The sequence below is a fragment of the Pan troglodytes genome, chromosome 14, assembly GCF_028858775.2.
Source record: "Pan troglodytes isolate AG18354 chromosome 14, NHGRI_mPanTro3-v2.0_pri, whole genome shotgun sequence".
In the NCBI taxonomy this organism is placed as follows: Eukaryota; Metazoa; Chordata; class Mammalia; order Primates; family Hominidae; genus Pan; species Pan troglodytes.
The window spans coordinates 51,800,424-51,820,482 of NC_072412.2; the positions used below are offsets into that span (position 1 = coordinate 51,800,424).

The 20,059-nt window shown below is 34.9% G+C and overlaps 1 protein-coding gene across 5 annotated transcripts in view; it reads right to left on the bottom strand.

The window, feature by feature from the left end:
• LOC112205253 (MAM and LDL-receptor class A domain-containing protein 1-like) overlaps positions 1 to 20,059 on the bottom strand; it is a 295,973-nt gene that overhangs the window by 37,074 nt on the left and 238,840 nt on the right. For 3 of the 5 annotated variants that reach the window (XR_010150670.1, XR_010150669.1, XR_010150671.1), the window contains 5 exons: positions 19,324 to 19,470; positions 15,593 to 15,759; positions 10,007 to 10,099; positions 7,175 to 7,382; positions 1,085 to 1,231 (listed from right to left, as the gene is read on the bottom strand). Coding sequence is in view for 2 of the 5 variants with exons in the window: in XM_063792507.1 (XP_063648577.1) it covers positions 1,085 to 1,277 (193 nt within the window). In the remaining 3 variants the exon portion in view is untranslated. Of the gene's footprint in view, positions 1 to 1,084; positions 1,364 to 7,174; positions 7,383 to 10,006; positions 10,100 to 15,592; positions 15,760 to 19,323; positions 19,471 to 20,059 lie in introns of those variants that run through there. The other 2 variants (XM_063792507.1, XM_063792506.1) reach the window with 2 other exon arrangements.

Consider the following 20,059-nt stretch of genomic DNA (forward strand, 5'->3'; position numbering starts at 1 on the left):
AGCAAAAATTAAGAACTTACCACACTGTTAAACAATTAACTAGGTTTATGGCTGTAGCCAACAGATGGATGGTTGAATTTTCCCACCCCATCCCCTAGCACCCTCACCCACTACCACCAACCCCAATTTCCAATGGCTGTAATTAAAAATATGATCAATACTTATTTTTGGTATAATTCTTTGGAAGTCTGAAAGAAGAAACAAATAGGATAATGTTCAATAAGGTTGAAAGATGATCTATAGTACAAGTACAGTTGTGCTATTGTAAGGTTTGCCAGGTGTGGTGGCTCCCTCTTGTAATCCCAGCACTTTTGGGAGGCTGAGGTGAGAGGATTGCTTGAGGCCAGGAGTTTGAGATCAACCTGGGCAACATGGCGAGACACTCTTTACTTAAAACATATACATTTAAAAAGTAAAGTTAACACGATGCTAACGTATATGGGGAATGACATCCGATGATAAATGTGAACAAAACAAAAGAGAAAAGAGAACAAACCCTTTCTGTTTTATTGGAGTTTCACAGACACTTATTGGAATACCACAGGTAGTTATGGTTCCTCTATTTTAAGATGATATGTAAACACTGGAATGATGGTTAAAAATATATATGTGGAAGAATAAGACTGTTTATTATAAAGAAGCCCGAAGACTGATTAAATTGCATTCAAGTATTTGTAAATTTATTTCACAGATAGTGCTAAATCTCTGTTCTCAGTTCCCAGAAACAAGATTAGACTATTTTTCTTCCTGTTTTGAAAAAATTGGATTGCTCTAAAAAGAAGGCAAGCCTACTGTACTTGATTCTGGGCAACTTGAGAAAATGATCAGAAAACTTTTCCACCTCTTTATGCCTTTAACCCAACTTATAAAAATTGCAACAACAAACGTGTTGGTGATTAAAACAATGCTCCTTTCAGGGAACTCAATTACCCGCCAATTATTAACTTGGTCAGGAGGTTTTAAAGCAAGACAAACCAGAGTTCCATGTATACAGTCTACAGAATAGAAATGAAAATACACAGTATCATCATTCCACAACATGCAAGAAAGAAAACTATTTTTTTTAAAGAGGAAAATGTCCTACCATGATTTATGTTTGCTGTGTGATCAGCTGCAGGAAAGTGGTGCTCTCCATTATTCAATCCTTTCATCAGCTTCCAGTGTGAATCTTCTGTGAGAAATGGCTCCCAACCGCAGAAACCGGACTCAAAGTCACAGGCGAGATGCTTTGCTGTTACACGTAGAAGAGAAAACAGGTGAGGAGAAATGAAGAGCATGCAGGCAAACACTGCTCTACGCTAGCTAATCATCTTAGGAGGCCTGCAAAATTATTCTGCTTGGCAGTGAATATTCTCTAATGATCGGAATAGCTTTCCTTTATCTAGTCACACACAATATCTCAGGTGCTGTGTGAGGCATGACCCTTCCACATGCTTCCATCTGTAAGTCTGGTACATTTCATTCTGGTTGGCCATCTCCATTTTATTTAATGATACAAGGTGGAACTCCAAAGCTTTTCAGGGAGTAACTAATTTGCTTGCCCAGTATAAACCTGCTGAGATGGTAGTTTAAATGAAAAAAATCCACTGGGAAAGGGGAAGTTTAAATTAATTCTGGACACACAAATAACTTGAGGTCAGCATCTCAGTATGCATTTTATTATTCTATCCTAACACTTTCTCAAAAAAAAAAAAATACCTAGCCATTTTGGAATTGCAGGTAAATTAGATATTCGGAACTGAGCTGGTGTTATCTTTTGTCTTTTTTTTTTTTTTTTTTTTTTTTTTTTTTTTTTTTTTTTTAAGGCAGAGTCTCGCTCTGAGGCCCAGGCTGGAGTGCAGTGGTGCAATCTTGGCTCACTGCAAGCTCCACCTCCCGGGTTCACGCCATTCTCCTGCCTCAGCCTCCCGAGTAGCTGGGACTACAGGCGCCCACCACAACGCCCGGCTAATTTTTTATATTTTTAGTAGAGATGGGGTTTCACTGTGTTAGCAAGGATGGTCTCGATCTCCTGACCTCGTGATCCACCTGCCTCAGCCTCCCAAAATGCTGGGATTACAGGCGTGAGTCACCGCACCCGGCCCAACTTTTTTTTTTACATGAAAGACATCTGGAGACAATATCACAGTAAAAATTAATGCATCATACAAGATCCTTGGTTTAAATTTCTTTCATTTGACTATTATACCAATGTCCCCTGTGAAGGTACACAATTCATATTAGCATTTAAAATTGTTTTTAAAGTCCTATAATTTAAAAAACCCCTTTTTCATGGAATTTCCTGAACTATTTTGATTTGAAGATATATCTATCATGCCAACTTTTTTGGAACACAGTGAAGTAGATTCTATATATATATATTTTTTCCTATATGAGTTATTGAAATTTTATATATAAATACAAATGTGTATTTTATTGTGGTAAAATATACATGACATAAATGTAACATTTTAACAATTTTTAATGTAAGCTTCTATGGTATTAGGTACATTCCCATTGTTGTACAACCATTACCACCATCCATCTCCAGAACTTTTTCATTCCCAAACTGAATCTCCACCCCCATTAAGCAATACTTTCCATATCCCCTCCCCTCAAACCCTGGCAACCACCATTTTACTATCTGTCTCTATGAGTTTGCCTACTTTAGGTACTTCATATAACTGGGACCAAACAATACGTGTCCTTTTGTCTCTGGCTTATTTCAAGGTTCATCCATGTTGTAGCGTGTGTCTGAAAATTAGATCTATTTCATGTATAAACTGTTCAGGGATCCAATGTGTATCTTTGGACATGTTTGGCATGTTGTATTTTAATTATTTTGATAGAGATTTTTAAAACATATTGCATATATATGTATTAATTTTTTAAGCTTTATTGATGTATAAGTGACAAACAAAATTGTAACTATGGTACGCAATGTAATGTTTTGATATACATATACATAGAGAAAGGATTACCACAGTAAAGCTAATTAGCATCATTTCATCATATAGTTACCTTTTGTGTGAGTGATCAGAACATTTCAGATCTACTCTCAGCAAATTTCAAGTATACAATACTGTGTTATTAACTATAGTCACCAGGCTGTACACTAGACTCCCAGAACTTATTTATCTTGTAAGTGAAAATTTGTATCTTTTGACCAACACCTCCCCATTTCGGCCAGGCCTCAGCGCTGGACAACTGCCATTCTACTCTCTGTTTCTACAAATTCAACTTTTTTAGGTTCCATGTATAAGTGAGATCGTGCTGTATTTGTCTTTCTCTGTCTGGGTTATTTCATTTTGCATAATCCCCTCCAGGCTCATCATTGTCACAAATAGCAAGTTTTTTCTTCATTATTGCTGAATAATATTTCATTGTGAACACATATACATTTTATACACACACACACACACACATACACACACACACACACACACACCCCACTTGTTTGATCCATTCTCAGAGACTTCAGTTGTTTTGGCTGGATATTTTGAATAATGCTGCAATGAACATGAGGGTGCAGATATATTTTAATCTTAACTGCCCTCATTTAATACAGGATTATGTTAATAAACATCAAAAATCTATTGTTTGGTTTTAGAGAAATTTTACTCAGAGTTCATCAGTTAAAGTAATATTTTAAGATCATGACAAAGCTTTCTCTTGCATATTTAACCACTACAGCATATGAGCAGACAAGAAAGAATTTCATTGTGCAGCTGGGAAAAATTCTGGATCATGAAAAGTAAAATATTTTATGAATCCTCCAGAAGTTAATCAGCTCTCTGTGAAATAAGAAAGAAAGCTATGTATGGGAAATGAATGGGGAATATTTCATTTAATGAGAATATATTAGATTCTAACAGGATTATATTATAAATATTGTGTTAATATACATTACAAATACACATTATAAATATTTTATTAATATTGATGCTCTTAAGGACTAGCAAAGTAAAGAGAGTTTTTGCTTCTACCCTGAGAGAACTCTGACTTGTTTGCCTTTAGTTTTAATCAGTTTTTTTAGATGCCATCTGTTTCTTCCCCTAGCTGTCTTCCTTCCTGAAGCCTCTTTGGTACAGTGGTTCTCAAAGTTTCATATGCAGACAAATCACCTGGGACCTTGTTCCATGTAGCTTTTGGTTCCGTAAGGCTGGGCCAGGGTCTGAGGTTCTGCATTTCCACTAAGTTCCCAGGTAATGCTGATGCTCTGGTCCATGGAGTCTGCTGTTGCAGCAAAACCCACAGGCCATTTTTATTAACTGATTTTGAAAAGCCACCGGTCTGGAGGCTATGTTATGCCATATATTAAAATAATACCTAAAAGTAAGAGCAACTTGATAATGAGAGAAGACCTGAGTGAGTCTGCCTTTGGGGAAAAGCACACTGGCTGTGGAATACCAACTGACAATCCTCACGAGTTCATATTTACTCATTCTCCAGAATTTGGTAAGTATTCCTGGTGCTATTCAAACTGCCTGCACAAGCTATACCCTCCTAGAGATTCATTCTAAAGTGCAATAAAAAAATATATATAAAGATATTTTTCTTGTGCTTCATGAACATGGAAGAATCGTTTATGAAAAAAACTTGATATTACAAATTCAAATTTGTAAAACACAAATGTTTTCGTATGTGTAAAATGTTTCAATATGGTTTTAAATTTCAAAGGAAAGCCTCTTTTATTTTGTAAGAATATACATATGCACGTGTCTATATGCCAAAATATATTAAATACTTTAGTGCAGCAAATAGTGTAAATTTATATCAATTCTAATAATCCAAATCTATATAATTTCACAGCATAAATAATTGTATATATATTTACATGAAACACTCATTTTGGTATCAAGATACATGAATACACATATATACTGTATGCAATATGGCTATATTTTTATGACATATTCCCTATATCAAGTCAATCTCAATCGTGCAAACATGACAGGTTTTCTTTGGACAAATGAGGTTACACTATTTAAAAACTTAAAAGACTAATAAGTAACACTGTTTTTGTTGAGAAACACAATTACCCATTCCTGCATTCACCCAAAGAAAATAGCAGAATATGGCATCAAGAGCTACTGAACTGGAAAAATGTCATATACATAATCAATGAAACTTCAATAAATGAGAAAATATGTCGAAAATCAAATGCTAAACAATTTTTTAAAGGTGAACATAAAGTATGATTTACTACGGGGAAAATAATGGAGGGGAAAAAGCTAAGCTTCCAAATATACAAGTGCCCAGGTGCAGTGGCTCATGCCTGTAATCCCAGCACTTTGGGAGGCTGAGGCCGGTGGATCACCTGAGATCAGGAGTTCAAGACCAGCCTGGCCAACATGATGAAACCTGTCACTACTAAAAATACAAAAATTATCTGGGTGTGGTGGCACATGCTTGTAATCCCAGCTACTCTGGAGGCCGAGACAGGAGAATCACTTGAACCCGGGAAGTGGAGGTTGTAGTGAGCCGAGATCATGCCATTGCACTCCAGCCTGGGTGACAGAGCAAGACTCTGTCTCAAAAAAAAAAAAAATTATATACGTGGAAAGAAAGGAAATATATTTTCCTTCAGTTATTGACATTAAGAATTATAGAAACTGTTAGAAAGAAATATTTCCCCAACAGAAATGAAGCAAATTGTCTGTAAAAAATTTAAATAAAACATAGAAAGAAATTTCACATACATTGGAGTAAATAAATTGCTCTTACATCGCTTGTTTTGAACAAAAGAAGAGAGCAGCCCAAAAGCTCCGTTGAGCTCACACTGGTTAGCCGATTACTTGGTTTAAAGCTAGGAGTCTGAAGTATTAACTGGATTGCTGTTGATGAACATGGCAGAAGGGGATTTTAGCCTTACTTTCTCATCTCCTCTCTCCTGTGTCCCTCCGCATTGCTCTTAATAAAATCCAAGCTTCCCAAGAGAAACCAATTATACAGAGCTTTTCTCTTAAAAGGTGGCATTTATGTTATTACAATATTTTCACCTCTGCTCAACAAAACATCTCACTAAAATAAGACACTGCAGTAAAATAAACGTCAAATTTTTAATATCTTTTAAAAACCACCTGTTTGTGATACAGAAATTGGATTCATATCCTTGGAATTCATGTTTTCTAAAGAGACACAGGGATCTCAGTTGCTAAGTTACCTCATATGAGAATCATCCTGTGGGTTGTAAATTAAATTATATTTTTGATGAACTATGACTATGCTTGAATAGCAATGGGATCTCTTGTCATCACTTCTATCAAAGACTCTTCAGAAAAGGCCTGAAAGACAGGTGTTGGGGCACTTTGGCCCTCCCAAACGCCAGTCATGGCTGAAGTGATTTCTTTTTCTTTTTTTTTTTTTTTTCAGACGGAGTCTCACACTGTCGCCTGGGCTGGAGTGCAATGGCGTGATCTCAGCTCACGGCAACCTCCACCTCCCATGTTCAGGCAGTTCTCCTACCTCAGCCTCCCAAGTAGCTGTGATTACAGGTGCCCACCACCACGCCTGGCTAATTTTTTGTATTTTTAGTAGAGACGGGGGTTTCACTATGTTGGCCAGGCTGGTCTTGAACTCCTGACCTCGTGATCTGCCTGCCTCGGCCTCCCAGAGTGCTGCGATTACAGGTGTGAGCCATTGCACCCGGTTGGTTGAAGTGTTTTCTAGGCAAGTAAGAGGAGAGCGGCCCTTCCTCTAGGGCAGCCATGATGGCTGAAGTGATTTCTACAATCATGGTAGCTGCCCTGGAGGAAGGGCCACCCTCCTCCTACTCATCCCTCCCAGCTACAGCTTCCAAGATGATTGACTAGAGAGGAAAAAAGCATACACAATAAAAGTTAGCAACCCATACTATATGCCTCCAAGGCAAAGGTACAAAAATTTCCTTCTACCACCCATCTTCTATTTAATCAAAGCACACACATTCGCACACCCAGCCAACAATAATCACAACTATTCATTTGTAGAATAAATTGAGAGATGTTGCAGACTTTGCAACAAGCACCAAAACATTAACTTAAAATAGAGATCCCTGAAGGCATAGTACTAATAGTTTCAGAGCGATAATTCATATTTATCACATTTCATACATATGACTTACCTTTGCCTTGATAGAAACAAAGACTGTTTTAAATCCAACTAACAGTCTTGAATTAGAGCATGTAAACTAGTAAGCCATTCACTCACTTACAGCAAGTTGCTGGGTCTTCATCACTCTCATCGGAGCAGTCCTGCCGAGAGTCACAGACAGATTCTTTGGTGATGCACTGGCCACTAGTGCAAGGGAATTCGTCTGCAGAGCAAAGCTTTCTGGATTGGGTCTGTCCACAGGCATAGACCCAGAGGTGATCAAGGGCAATAAAACTTCTCTGGCTCTAAAGAGTCCCTTCAAAAGTAATCTTTAGGAAGAAAAAGATTAATTTATGAGTTTGCAATCTCCTTAATAAGACAAAAAACTAAAGAAGGTTGATAAAGACAAAGTAGTTATTGAGAAAAAGTGTTTAAAGCAACCAAGGCAATATATAACAAAGTTCCTGTTTGATAAGCTCAACCCATGCTCATACGACTGATGTAACAAACCTGCACGTTGTGCACATGTGCCCTAAAACTTAAAGTATTAAAAAAAAAAAAAACTGATGGAAACATTTGCTCCACTAAAGGCTCAGAGAAACCTCCCAGGATCAGGCAAAACACAAGCATCCCACTTAACTATCAAAAATGTCCCTGACTGCAAACTTGTTACTTGGTCATCATCTTTACAGCTCTCTTTCTTTCATTTTCAAGGAAAATAAGAAGTATTGTCATTACTTATAGAACAAGAGCTGTAACTGCATCTGACTTATTTTTTAACTAGTGAAATTAGTATTTGAATACATGAAGAAAAATATCAGGCAAACGGAAACAGACACAATATAGGAATAAAAAAAGTAAGGGAATAAACATAAAACTCTATTCAACTTACATAAAAGAGTAATTTCTTTAATGAGAAAAGAAGTGTCAATTAAAGTAAATAAATTTTGTTGTCACCAATTGAATTGCTAGCTTTTCTGGAGATAAGCAATATTAGCAAATGAAACAACCACACATTGCTGGTCAAGTGTAAGATAATGTCAAAGTATTAGCATTCCCTGAGTTTCTACCAAGAGCAATTATTACTTAACACCAAAAGTGCAGAAGTATAAATAGCTGACTGTATCACAGATAAGTAATTATTTGCTGTCCAGAACATTAGCCATGAGCTACAGAGGACTATTTCAATTCAAATTAATGAAAATAAAATAAAATTTAGTTCCCTCAGTCATGGTAGCCAAATTTCAATTGTTCAATAGCCTCATGTGATGAGTGGCTACCATACTGGACATCAGATATAAAGCATTTCCATTAGGCAGAAAGTTCTATTAAACAGCACTAAATGTGGTTAAAATTCCAGCCAGATACTAAGAATTAAAATTGACTTCCTTCAGTTTCATCCAGCTTAAAGTTTCTGAATAGATTTTCTTTTCAAAACACGAGGGATAGGTCAGGTGCAGTGACTCACACCTGTAATCCCAGCACTTTGTGAGGCCAAGGAGGTGGATCACTTGAGGTCAGGAATTCGAGACCAGCCTGGCCAATATGATAAAACCCATCTCTACTAAAAATACAAAAAATTAGCTGGGCATGGTGGCACATGCCTGTAGTCCCAGCTGCTTGGGAGGCTAACGCAAGAGAATTGCTTGAGACTAGGAGGTGGAAGCTGCAGTGAGACAAAATCCCATCACTGCACTCCAGCCTGGGTGACAGAGCAAGAGTCCATTTCAAACAAACAAAATACGAGGGATATATATTGGTTTGTTCATTAATAATTACTTAAGGTCAGATTTTCAGTTTGCAAATATGTCTAATAATTTGGTTTAGAAAATAATATTAAATTTAAATCATATCCAACAATAAGAAAACTTTGTATGCTGCTACATACTTTTCCCATAATGAATATCATACATGTAAAAATTATTAATGTATAGCTGTATATTTTCATAGCAGCAAGAGATCAGAAATGCAGAAATGATATCAATTTGAGGTTCAAAAATTGATGGTTTTAAACTTAGATCTCAAAGGCCTATAATTATTGAACAGCTAATTACATTACATATCCACTTGAGAACCTGGAATAACTCTCAAATTCATTTTCTTTACATTTTACTTTGTTTCATCTTTGAGTTAAAACAAAATTTAATCTTCAGTTTATAAAAAAAGAAACTTGTTTAGTACCTGAGAAGTTATAAAAACAGATATCAGCCTATGAAAATTAAATAGTGTCAAAATGTTAACTCAATAGGCTGTGATAGGATGTATAAATGGAATATCACTATAAAGAAATGAAATTGGCTTCATAACCCACACATATAATCAGTATCATCATTTTATACTCACACTCCAGCATAAATAAACTTACACATTCCGTATATCATGTTGGTGCAAAAATAATTGAGGTTTTGGCCATTAAAAGCAATGGCAAAAGCCACAATGGCAAAAGCTGCAATTACATTTGCACCAACCTAATACAACACAAAATATCAATTTAATTTTTTAAGAGACAGCATTCCTATTTAGCCTATGTATGTTTCATATGTTTCTTGGTGTACATAGAGCTTTCCATGTGTTATAAAGGTATGAATTATTGCATTCAAAACATTTGCCTATACTCTACTAAGTTTCAATACCAGTTTACTATTTACCTACTTCATAATGCAATTTGTTTCCCTGGGGCAAAGCATGGTGCTGGGGAGCAAGAAAGGAAGGCTGTGGAGAATGAGGAAGCTGTGAACAAGAGTGGATACACTCTATTTCCCCCGCCATGGGAAATTTGGTCTCAGAAGGAAAAGGTACAATTTAAAAAGTAAGCAATCACTCTCCCCAAATATACAAGCACGCATCCCTAACTTAAATGCTAATTTAACTTTAGCAGTGCATGATCAATTTATTGCTGCAAAGCTAAAACTTAAACCATGATAAAAAAAATACTTTTTTTTTTCTTTCATACCTTAAGTGTCTTCAGATCTTCTGGTATTAACACATCTGCTTTCACCCATTGGCTGTGAGTTGATATGTTGTATGTCCAAAATATTTCTTCTTCCTTTGATTTGAAGAGAAAGACATCACTCATTACCTATATTCTAATCTTCACATTTACATACATGCTCTTTTAATTACATTGTAGTAGGTATTACCTTACCTGTATGATATAAGGTACTAGGAAATCTGAAGTCTTGGTAGTCAAATTGAAAAAGCTGAATATCATTAAAAAACAAGAAAATGAAGCATGTTTATGTAGTAAAGCTGCTTTTTGTAGATAAACAGTATTAGGATGGAACAAAAATTTGGATGAAATCTTTTAAAAAAACAGTACTGCATTTCAAAAATAAAATTCTAAATAACAGTTAATAAGATCAGCAATTTAAATGTTGATCTCAATAACATTATTACATTTTGTAATATTGCCATGATACTAGAAAAGAAAAAGATTACAGGCAAACAATATAAAGGTTAAAAATGTTGTCAGATGCATTTTCTGCACAATTTCAATTTATACTAAATATTTTTTCCTGTGGAAACATTTGGTCCAAGTTCCAAACAATACAGTTACATTCTGAAAATTATATTCTTAATTTGGTCATTCTATCAAAGGCCTATTTACATCTTTTAGAGAAATCTATGTTATGTACCTGTACAATGATCATTTTTCAGATTGCAAAATCTATGTAAAATTGTTACTACATGCTATGAGTGTAGTAACAAGCCTTTACTGCATTCAAAACATGTATTGAATGTAAGAAGCTCAATAAAAGTCTATGGTGAAACTCCATCTCTACTAAAAATACAAAAATTAGCCAGGCGTGGTGGTGGGTGCCTGTAATCCCAGCTACTCAGGAGGCTGAGGCAGGAGAATAACTTGAACCTGGGAGGCGCAGGTTGCAGTGAGCCAAGATGCCACCACTACATTCCAGCCTGGGCGACAGAGCATGAATCCGTCTCAAAAAAACTAAATAAAATAAAAAAGTCTATAAGGTACTCAAAATTTTGTCTACGGCATGTATGGCATTGGTCTTTATGATTTATGTTGATGCTTTTATGCTCTGAAATCTTATTTTTATTTACATTTTATTAGACATTCAAATTCACATTTCTTCCCAAAAATAGACCAAATTGTTCATAATGTTTACATATAGAATGCATGAATTTTTAGGTAACAATATGGTAAAAATGTGAAGATTGACATAATTATGTCTCAGTTTGAGCTCTGAGCCTGGCTCTGTCCCACTTTCTAGCATGAGATAGAAAACGGCCCTGAAAGGCAACATCTTGTTTTAATCCAAATGATAAGTGATATCAATATTTGTGTCCTCACTCAGCCTCACTATTTTATGCATGCCCAAGATTTTCTAAAAATGAATCTACTTTCAACTTAGTCCTGCACCCTCAGAGGCCTACTCCAAATTTCCAAGACCTAAATATTTCAGAAGATAGTCTAAATCCATTACAATTTGCTTCATTACTTATTCATATCAACTGTGAAGATTTCCACAAGACAATGAAGCACATGGCGTGGACATATTTTCGGCTGATAGCTTTCATGGCGGATCAGGATGAACTGGAGTTATAAAAAGTTGAGACAAGCAACTAATTTTTCTTCTGCTTATTTCTTACACAACTTCAGTTATTTAGCATCAAAACACTTACACCCTACACAGATGCTTTTAGTGACACCTCTTGGCAAATTGCATTCACCACTTTCCCCCGTTTTCATTTTATGAAAATAATTTAGAGCTATTGTGCTCTTTTTTCACAGTGACTAATTGATTCCCCTCTGCTCCGCCTGAAGATGGGTGCACTTACATTTTTGAAAAGTGAGCAGTGTTCTTTCCAAACTTAAATAGTTTTCCATAAGCCAAGTTCATAGTACACAGTGAATGAGATCTATATTTTTCTATACATTTTCCAGTCTGATGGCACTAGCAATGTTTTGTAAAAAGAATTTATTCTTAGTGAAATCAGGTTTCATGTTATTTCTGTTCTTACTCTTCCACTTTCTAGTTACTTTTCACAGGTGTTAATGTAAAAAAGAAATCTCCAACTCAGCAAAGCTTTTCAAGTGATGTTCTACTTTTATCTTAAAATCAGTAAATAATTTTTTAAAAAATATATCTTTGCTCCGCCGGTCCAGGATCAATAATTCCGATTTACCTTTCAAGAAAAATATTTAACATATTTATTAACACTCTATCTCTTAGAGATGCCAGTCTATGCTTTTCTCTTCCAGTGAAGAAATCAAGGGTACCAAAGTCAATGTTGTTGAGTTTCACTACTTTTGATCGCATCTAGGAATAAGACCATGTAATTTGGTAAAGAATTACAAGTAAATTTGGTTGTAAAGAAAAATTACATGTAAATTTCTTGGTAAATAATTACATGGAAACCCTACACAGAACAAAAGTAGTCTGTTGCTATGAGTATTATTTTATAGATCATGGACGCAGATCTAACCCAAGAATGGTTAGATGGTACAAACTAGAATTGCTACACACTTGAGCTGATTCTAAAGAGTGAACTCTTTATTTAACAACTTGCCTTCACCTGAGTTTTTCACTTCTCAAGTTCTAATGTCCTCTGGAAATAAAGAAAACAACCTTCAGCATTCTTGCTAGATATTTCTTGGCTTATCTCCTCACATTTATAGAGTAATAGATGTTCGCAACATACAACAGCATTCTGTTCATGGAAAGATGTAAATCATCATTTTCATCAAGAGCTACTTTTTTAAATGATATGTTTGTTTGGAGTCATTTTAAGTGTGTGATAAAACATTGTCTTGGGACTTAAATGTACTTTGATGCAGATTTTGCATCAGTGAGTAACATATGTATAGAGGATAGCAAATAGTGTCAGAAAAGACAGGACACCTCACAGGATACTAACAAATCAAACATCAGTCAACAATCTCTAAGATGTACATTCATTTGGTTCTGGTTAATACACTAGATCATTTCCCTATGATTAACTTCTTTTCTTATAATATGAGAGACAGAATCTTGATAACTGTATTACTGATTAATAGAGTTAATGATGTGTGGTATCTAACGTCATTTTTATATGATGTAACACTTGAAGCCAATTTGTTTTCACTCTTTTCTTGTATGGTTCTAAAGCCACCAGAAGAATGGCATGGCTCATTTTCAGTAATTCCAATCTATATACATTCATAATTACATACATACTAAATACACACATTCATAATTACATAATACATATACACATTCATAATTACATACACAGTACATACTCACATTCATAATTAAATACACAATTCCATTCTACATGCATTGAAACTTTTAAAATACATCACTCATTTTCAGAGCAGATTAAAATAATCCTCAGGATTAGACCATATTATAATACAAATTTCCACTTAAATTTAGGCTAAAAATTCATTCAATTTTCATGAAATAATTAATTATCTGTCATCTGAAAAGCATTACCATAGGCCCACATATATAATTTAACCATTTTAACTATAATTTAAACTCATCGAAATTATTCAAGAATTTCTCTACTATGCCTTTATTGAAGAAGGAGTTGGAAATTATAGAATGTTGTAGATTGCATGGAGGCTTGCTGGGATTGGTTCAAACAGCACAGGTGACAGCAACTGAAATATTGAGGCATGAATGGTGGAACATACATGGATACAGTTAAATTTTTTCTCTCTTCCTTTTTGGTAAAATTGATCCCACGTATATGGACAGTTTGTAATGCTGCAGGAAGGATAGGGAGATGTTGTCCCCTTTTCTTCCTCCCCCCACACCTTACCAAATGGAGTGAAATATATTAAATAGATTGCAGGGCAGTGACTACAAAGTACTATTGCAAAAAACACAAAAACATAACAAGTTCCAGAATGCCAGGAAAATTATATCTCATTCAATTAAAAAAGAATTTATATTCATATGTATATTATTTTATATATCTATATGTGTGTATATGGATGTGTGGGGAGATATATATATATATATATAATCACATCCATATATCTACAGATATGTGATATATATATGACATCCATATTTATCTATCTATATATTTATATCTATATTGATGTGTAGAGATATATATCTATAGATATCTCACATACATATAGATGTAATTATGTGAATCATATAAATCTGGATACATAAAATAATAAATATATTATTTGTTATATATTATATTACATATAATTATACATTATATATTATTTATTATGAATATATTTATTCATCTCCAGTTTCTGGCAGATAGTTCCCAAAAACCTGTTAATTTCCTAATCAGTAGGGATGTTAATAGAATCTTATGGGACTCATCACCAGAAAGATCAAGCTATGATTAGAAGCTTGGAACTTTCAGCCCCACCTCTTTGGGGAAGAAGAGAGGGGCTGGAGATTGAGCTAATAAATGATCATACCTATGTGACAAATCCTCTATACAAATTCCTGAAGTACAGGTTTCAGAGAGCTTCTAGATTGCTGAACGCATTTTGGTTCCTAGAGGGTGCACACCCGGGAATGCATGGAAGACAAGCACCACCCCTCTTCCCACATACTTTGCCCTATTCATCTCTTCCATATGGTTGTTCATCTACATTTTTAATAATAAATGGGTAACATGAGTAAAGTGTTTTCCTGAATTCTGTGAGCCATCCTAGCAAATTATCAAACCTAAGAAGGGGGTCATGGGAACTCCAATTTATAGCTAGTAGGTAAGAGGCACAATAGGAAGCTTGTGATTGACATCTGAAGTAGGGGTAGTCTTGTGGGCCTGAGACCTCAACCTGTGGAATCTGTACTATCTTCACGTAGCAGTGTCAGAATTGAGGCAAATCAAAGGACACTCAGTTGGTGTCCACTAGAGAACTGAATTGCTGTGTTGGAAAAAAAAAACATGCATCTGGTGTCAGAAGTGAGATATTGGGAGTGCTGAGTGCGTAAGAGTAGAAAAAGCAGGGTGTTTTCCTATACTATGGAATCAGCTGTCAGTTTGTTTTTATCTGTTATACTAATTGGAGTACTCACCCAGCTTTACACTTTAGAACTCATTGAGCATATTGGACAAGGAGAGAGAAGAAGAATGGACTCACTCTACCCAGTGTGCCATTGTTCAATATTTAATCAATAATTACCAGTCTTAAAAATTATGTCTACTGCTACCCAAACAAGTAAGTTTTAACCATTATATTTATAGTTCTAATGATATATAGATGTAATGTCCAAAACAGATCACATCAGAGCTTCAATACAGAGCTCACAATACAGAATCTCAGCTATCCCATTTTTATTAGATCTATAGTTTCTTTAATATACTTCCATGAATTTTGAAAACTTTATGAAATAATATTGGGCAAGTTATCACATTAACTTTTGTACATGAGAGTGTCCCCTATGCTAGTTTCTTAATCATTCTTTTTAAAAGTACACCAAATAAAGTCAAGTTAAAGAATAAAAGCCTATGCGCAACTGAGAAATCGAAACACAAGTTGCCAAGAGTTAGAAACTTCATTGATTCAATGAATTTGAAATAAATGCAACTTTCTTCTTACCTTATTATTATACAGTCTTACTCTCAGGACACTGCTTTCCATTGCATAATAGAATTGAAGATGACAGCTCTTGCACAGGCAATGACACACAGAGCTATTTAGGTAAGCCCTGCTGTCTAAATGGTTAAAAGTGAAAGCATGCTTAGCGCCTACCCATACATAATAACCTGAAAGATAAAAGAAAAAAGAAGCAATTTAGGAAAACATTAGCTTCTTTCTGTCTGACTAAAACTATCACATTTCTGAAGCTTTCAAAACCAGACTTAAAACACAAATATTTTACTTAAAAGGATAGTGTTTTCAAATGATTACATCAACCACAAATAACAAGTTTTCATTTTTATATATCATTTCCAATATGTAGAGAAATCTCCTAATTTCTATAATCAAAATTTGATAACACCCTTTTGTAAAAATTCAAGATTCCTGTAAAAGAAACCTACATATACAAATTGCTATACCACCAAATTATTGTCATTTTCTTTTAAATATCACAATTCAATCCTTTTTTAATCAAAAATTTCTCTTCATCCTTCCCAGAATTCTTGCCCCTCTGGATGACTTTTTGATTTACTTTTTGTAGAAAATCCTTTATAGTTTTAGGAAATACAACTTAAAATGTCTTCTTTCTTACCAAGCCACATAGAGGTATGAGATATCTATAGTCCTTTTAAAGGTCACCTATGGATTTTGTTTTACATAAAGATATTGTATATAAATTTTTCCCCATCTGATATTTAAAACCAGTTGGAGCTGTTCTTGAACTTAATAACAATGCCAACACAGATTTATAACGAGATTTCTATAATTTTACAACTTCATTTTCAAAAATAAAGTCTGAAATGCTTCTTCATGCTACTGAAACTGCTGCACGTCTCTGACATTTATTTAAAAAGAAGTCTCTAAGGAAACCCAAATACAACAAGAAAGACAAAAACAAGAACATGAGACCAAATTTTAGCCTCACATATTTACAGCTACAGCAAATACTAAGCATAATATGATCCTTAACTGGATAAACGTAATGTAAAAGCTTACACTATTTACATTAATGTCTTTTGCACAGTAAATCATGTCTGACTTTCAACAAAAAATTACAAGGCACCTGCAAGGCAAAAAGCAGTTTGAAAAGAGTAATTCTAAAAAGTAAAGTCTATTAATCTTTTTAAAAATAGTCTGTACACTATTCACAATAGCAAAGACATGGAATCAACCCAAATGCCCATCAATGATAGACTGGATAAAGGAAATGTGGTACATATACACCATGGAATACTATGCATCCATAAAAAGGAATGAGATCATGTCCTTTGCAGGAGCATGGATGGGGCTGGAAGCCATTATCCTGAGCAAACTAATGCTGGAACAGAAAGCCAAGCACCACATGTTCTCACTTATATGTGGGAGCTGAACAACTTGAACACAGACGCAGGGAAGGGGAACAACACACACTGGGGCCTGTTGAGGGGTGAGGGGAGGGAGATCATTGGGATAAATAGCTAATGCACGCTGGTCTTAATACCTAGGTAATGGGTTGACAGGTGCAGCCAACCACCACAGCACATGTTTACTTATGTAACAAACCTGCACATCCTGCACACGTAGCCTGGAACTTAAATAAAATAAATAACCATAATAATAATATTACTGCTACCCCCAAAAAATAAAAAAATAAAAAATAATAATCTGCACAGTAAAATATATAAATATAATGCTAAAGACAGCAAAAACGAATTACATTTATAAATTGTACAAAAAAGAAATTAAATTTCATGCAATTCTAATACATTCTATTAAAAACATATTAAGATACACTAGGAAATAAATAAGAAAATATTAGCAAGTATACACTTAAAACAAAAATAAAGACTTTAAATTAAATGCCCAATAGGCAGAATATAACCTAGACTGGCCATAGTGTCAAAGAGAAAATTCATGTACCAGAAGCCCTGAAATGTAACTCAAACTAGAGTAAATTATATAGAAAATAAAAAGGAGGAGTCAGGTTATGGAGTGTGAAAATTAGTTGTGTTTAATAGAAACTCAAGATGAAAAGATTAGAGGGAGTAAGAGAGAATTACTTGAATAGAATAACATAATTTCTGCAAGTGATGATATATGTGCATTCTGAGCATTAAAAATTAAACATATACTCATTCCTGCACTCATCATACTGAAATTTTCAAATAACAAAGATAAAGAAACATTTTTAAAATCTGCATTAAACTAAAAACCATTACATGCACTCAGACTTCTCCGTCACTACAGCACATATCAGGAGCTAAAGAGGGAAAATCACCCTGTACTTAGAAATTAAAAAAAAAATTCTAAAATTGTATGACCAGATAAATTATTATTTCGAAGTGAGAACAATTTTAAAACATTTTAAGTTTACAGGTACTATGGGAGCTCATCACCACAGATCTTTTCTAAATAAAAGAAAAATTGATTAAGGAGTCAACCTTTGCAAGGGGATAAGGGAACCAAGAAGGAAAGCATGAAATCTAAAAAACAATGGTGAGTAAGAAAAATAATGAACTATATAAACTTACTAATTACAAGTATCATAACAAGATATTGACTTTAAAACTCTTTAAAATGTTCAACTGTAACTCAGGACCAAAAAATAATTAAATGATAGTTTGGTCTTTCTCATGTTCAAGAAGGCAGAAATACTAGAGCACTTTAGGTTTTGTTAAAGAAATTTCATATAAAGAATATACCGTAAAAATTAAGAATAGTCATAACAATAAGATATACAAATTAAAGCTTCCAGATCAGTGAAAAAAATAAAAATAAAAATGTAACAATACTCACCCCTCCAAGAAAAGGAAGAAAGAAAAAAAAGCAAAAAGAATAAAAGTAAACAGAAAATACAAATTAATATGTTAGCAAGAGGAAGAAACACATTGACAACAGAGCAGTGTTGAAAGAAAGAGAGAAAGAAAGAAAGAAGGAAGGAAGGAAGCATGGATGGAAGGAAGGAAGGAAGGAAGGAAGCATGGATGGAAGGAAGGAAGCATGGATGGAAGGAAGGAAAGAAAGAAAGAAAGAAAGAGAAAGAAAGAAAGAAAGAAAGAAAGAAAGAAAGAAAGAAAGAAAGAAAGAAAGAAAAAGAAAGAGAGAAAGAAAGAGCTGGCTGACTTGGCTGGGCATGATGGCTCACACCTGTAATCTCAGCACTTCAGGAGGCTAAGGTGGGTGGATCACTTGAGGTCAGGAGTTTGATACCAGTCTGGCCAACATGGTGAATTCCTGTCTCTACTAAAAATTCAAAAATTAGCCAGGCATGGTAGCACATGCCTGTAGTCCCAGCTACTTGGGAGGCTGAGACAGGAGAATCACTTGAACCCAGGAGGCGGGGGTTGCAGTGAGCCGAGATCTCACCACTGCATTCCAGCCTGGGTGACAGAGTGAGACTCTGTCTCAAAAAAAAAAAAAAAAAAAAAAAAAAAAAAAAAAAAAAAGCCTTTTAATACTTTTTGTTCACACGATAATAAATCCTGAAGGAAATAATAAAACTTAAAAAATATTGTTAACCTAGTATAATTCTTGTTTTACACTGTTGGAAACATAATTGTTATTTTCACCTTCAGCTCCTATGGCAGAATGTATTTTCAATAAAATATACTCAGTATATTCACCAAGGCCTCCTATGTAATGTCTTATAACTAGTCACCATAAAGCAGAATTCTGAAAGTAATACATAAAAGATATTATTTTTTTTCTACCTTCATCATCACCTCCTTGATCCTGCTGAGGTGTGGATTCGAATGCAGGGATCTCTCTTGCTTTTGTGCGCATCCAGGAAATTTGGCCAGCAGATGCTTCTGACGTCCACTCACACATGTCAAATTCAAACCCACAGGCCTGACACACTAAACGGGAGAAAAAGATCTTGGTGGACTATTAGTCTGCTAGAGTGGCTGCTTAACCAAGTTATGTGTTGTAATCAACCAAAAGGCTTATATACACACATACACATCAGCACACACTAATTTATATCTGGAAGTTGGGATTCAATAAGCCTTAGAGTGTACCAGCAACTCCATTTTGCAAAAATTTCTCAGTTGATCCACATGTACAATATCCTCTCAAATGTGACCCATTGCCATAAAAAAGGAGATTCCTAGTTTTTGTTGTATGTGTCACCACTTCAGTCACAATATGTTTTAATTTTTTTAAGAGACAGGGTCTTGTTCTGCCACCCAGGCCAAATGCAGTGTTGCAATCATAGCCCACTGTAGCCTCAAACTCCTGGGCTCAAGCAATCTTCCAGCCTCAGCCTCCCAAGTAGCTAGGACCACAGGTGCATGCCACCATGCTCAGGTAATTCTTTTTTTTTTTTTTTTTTGGTAGAGATGACATCTTGCTATATTGCCCAGGCTAATTTTGAGCTCTTGGCCTCAAGCAATCCTCTCATCCCGGCCTCCCAAAGTGCTGGGATTACAGGCATGAGCCACCATA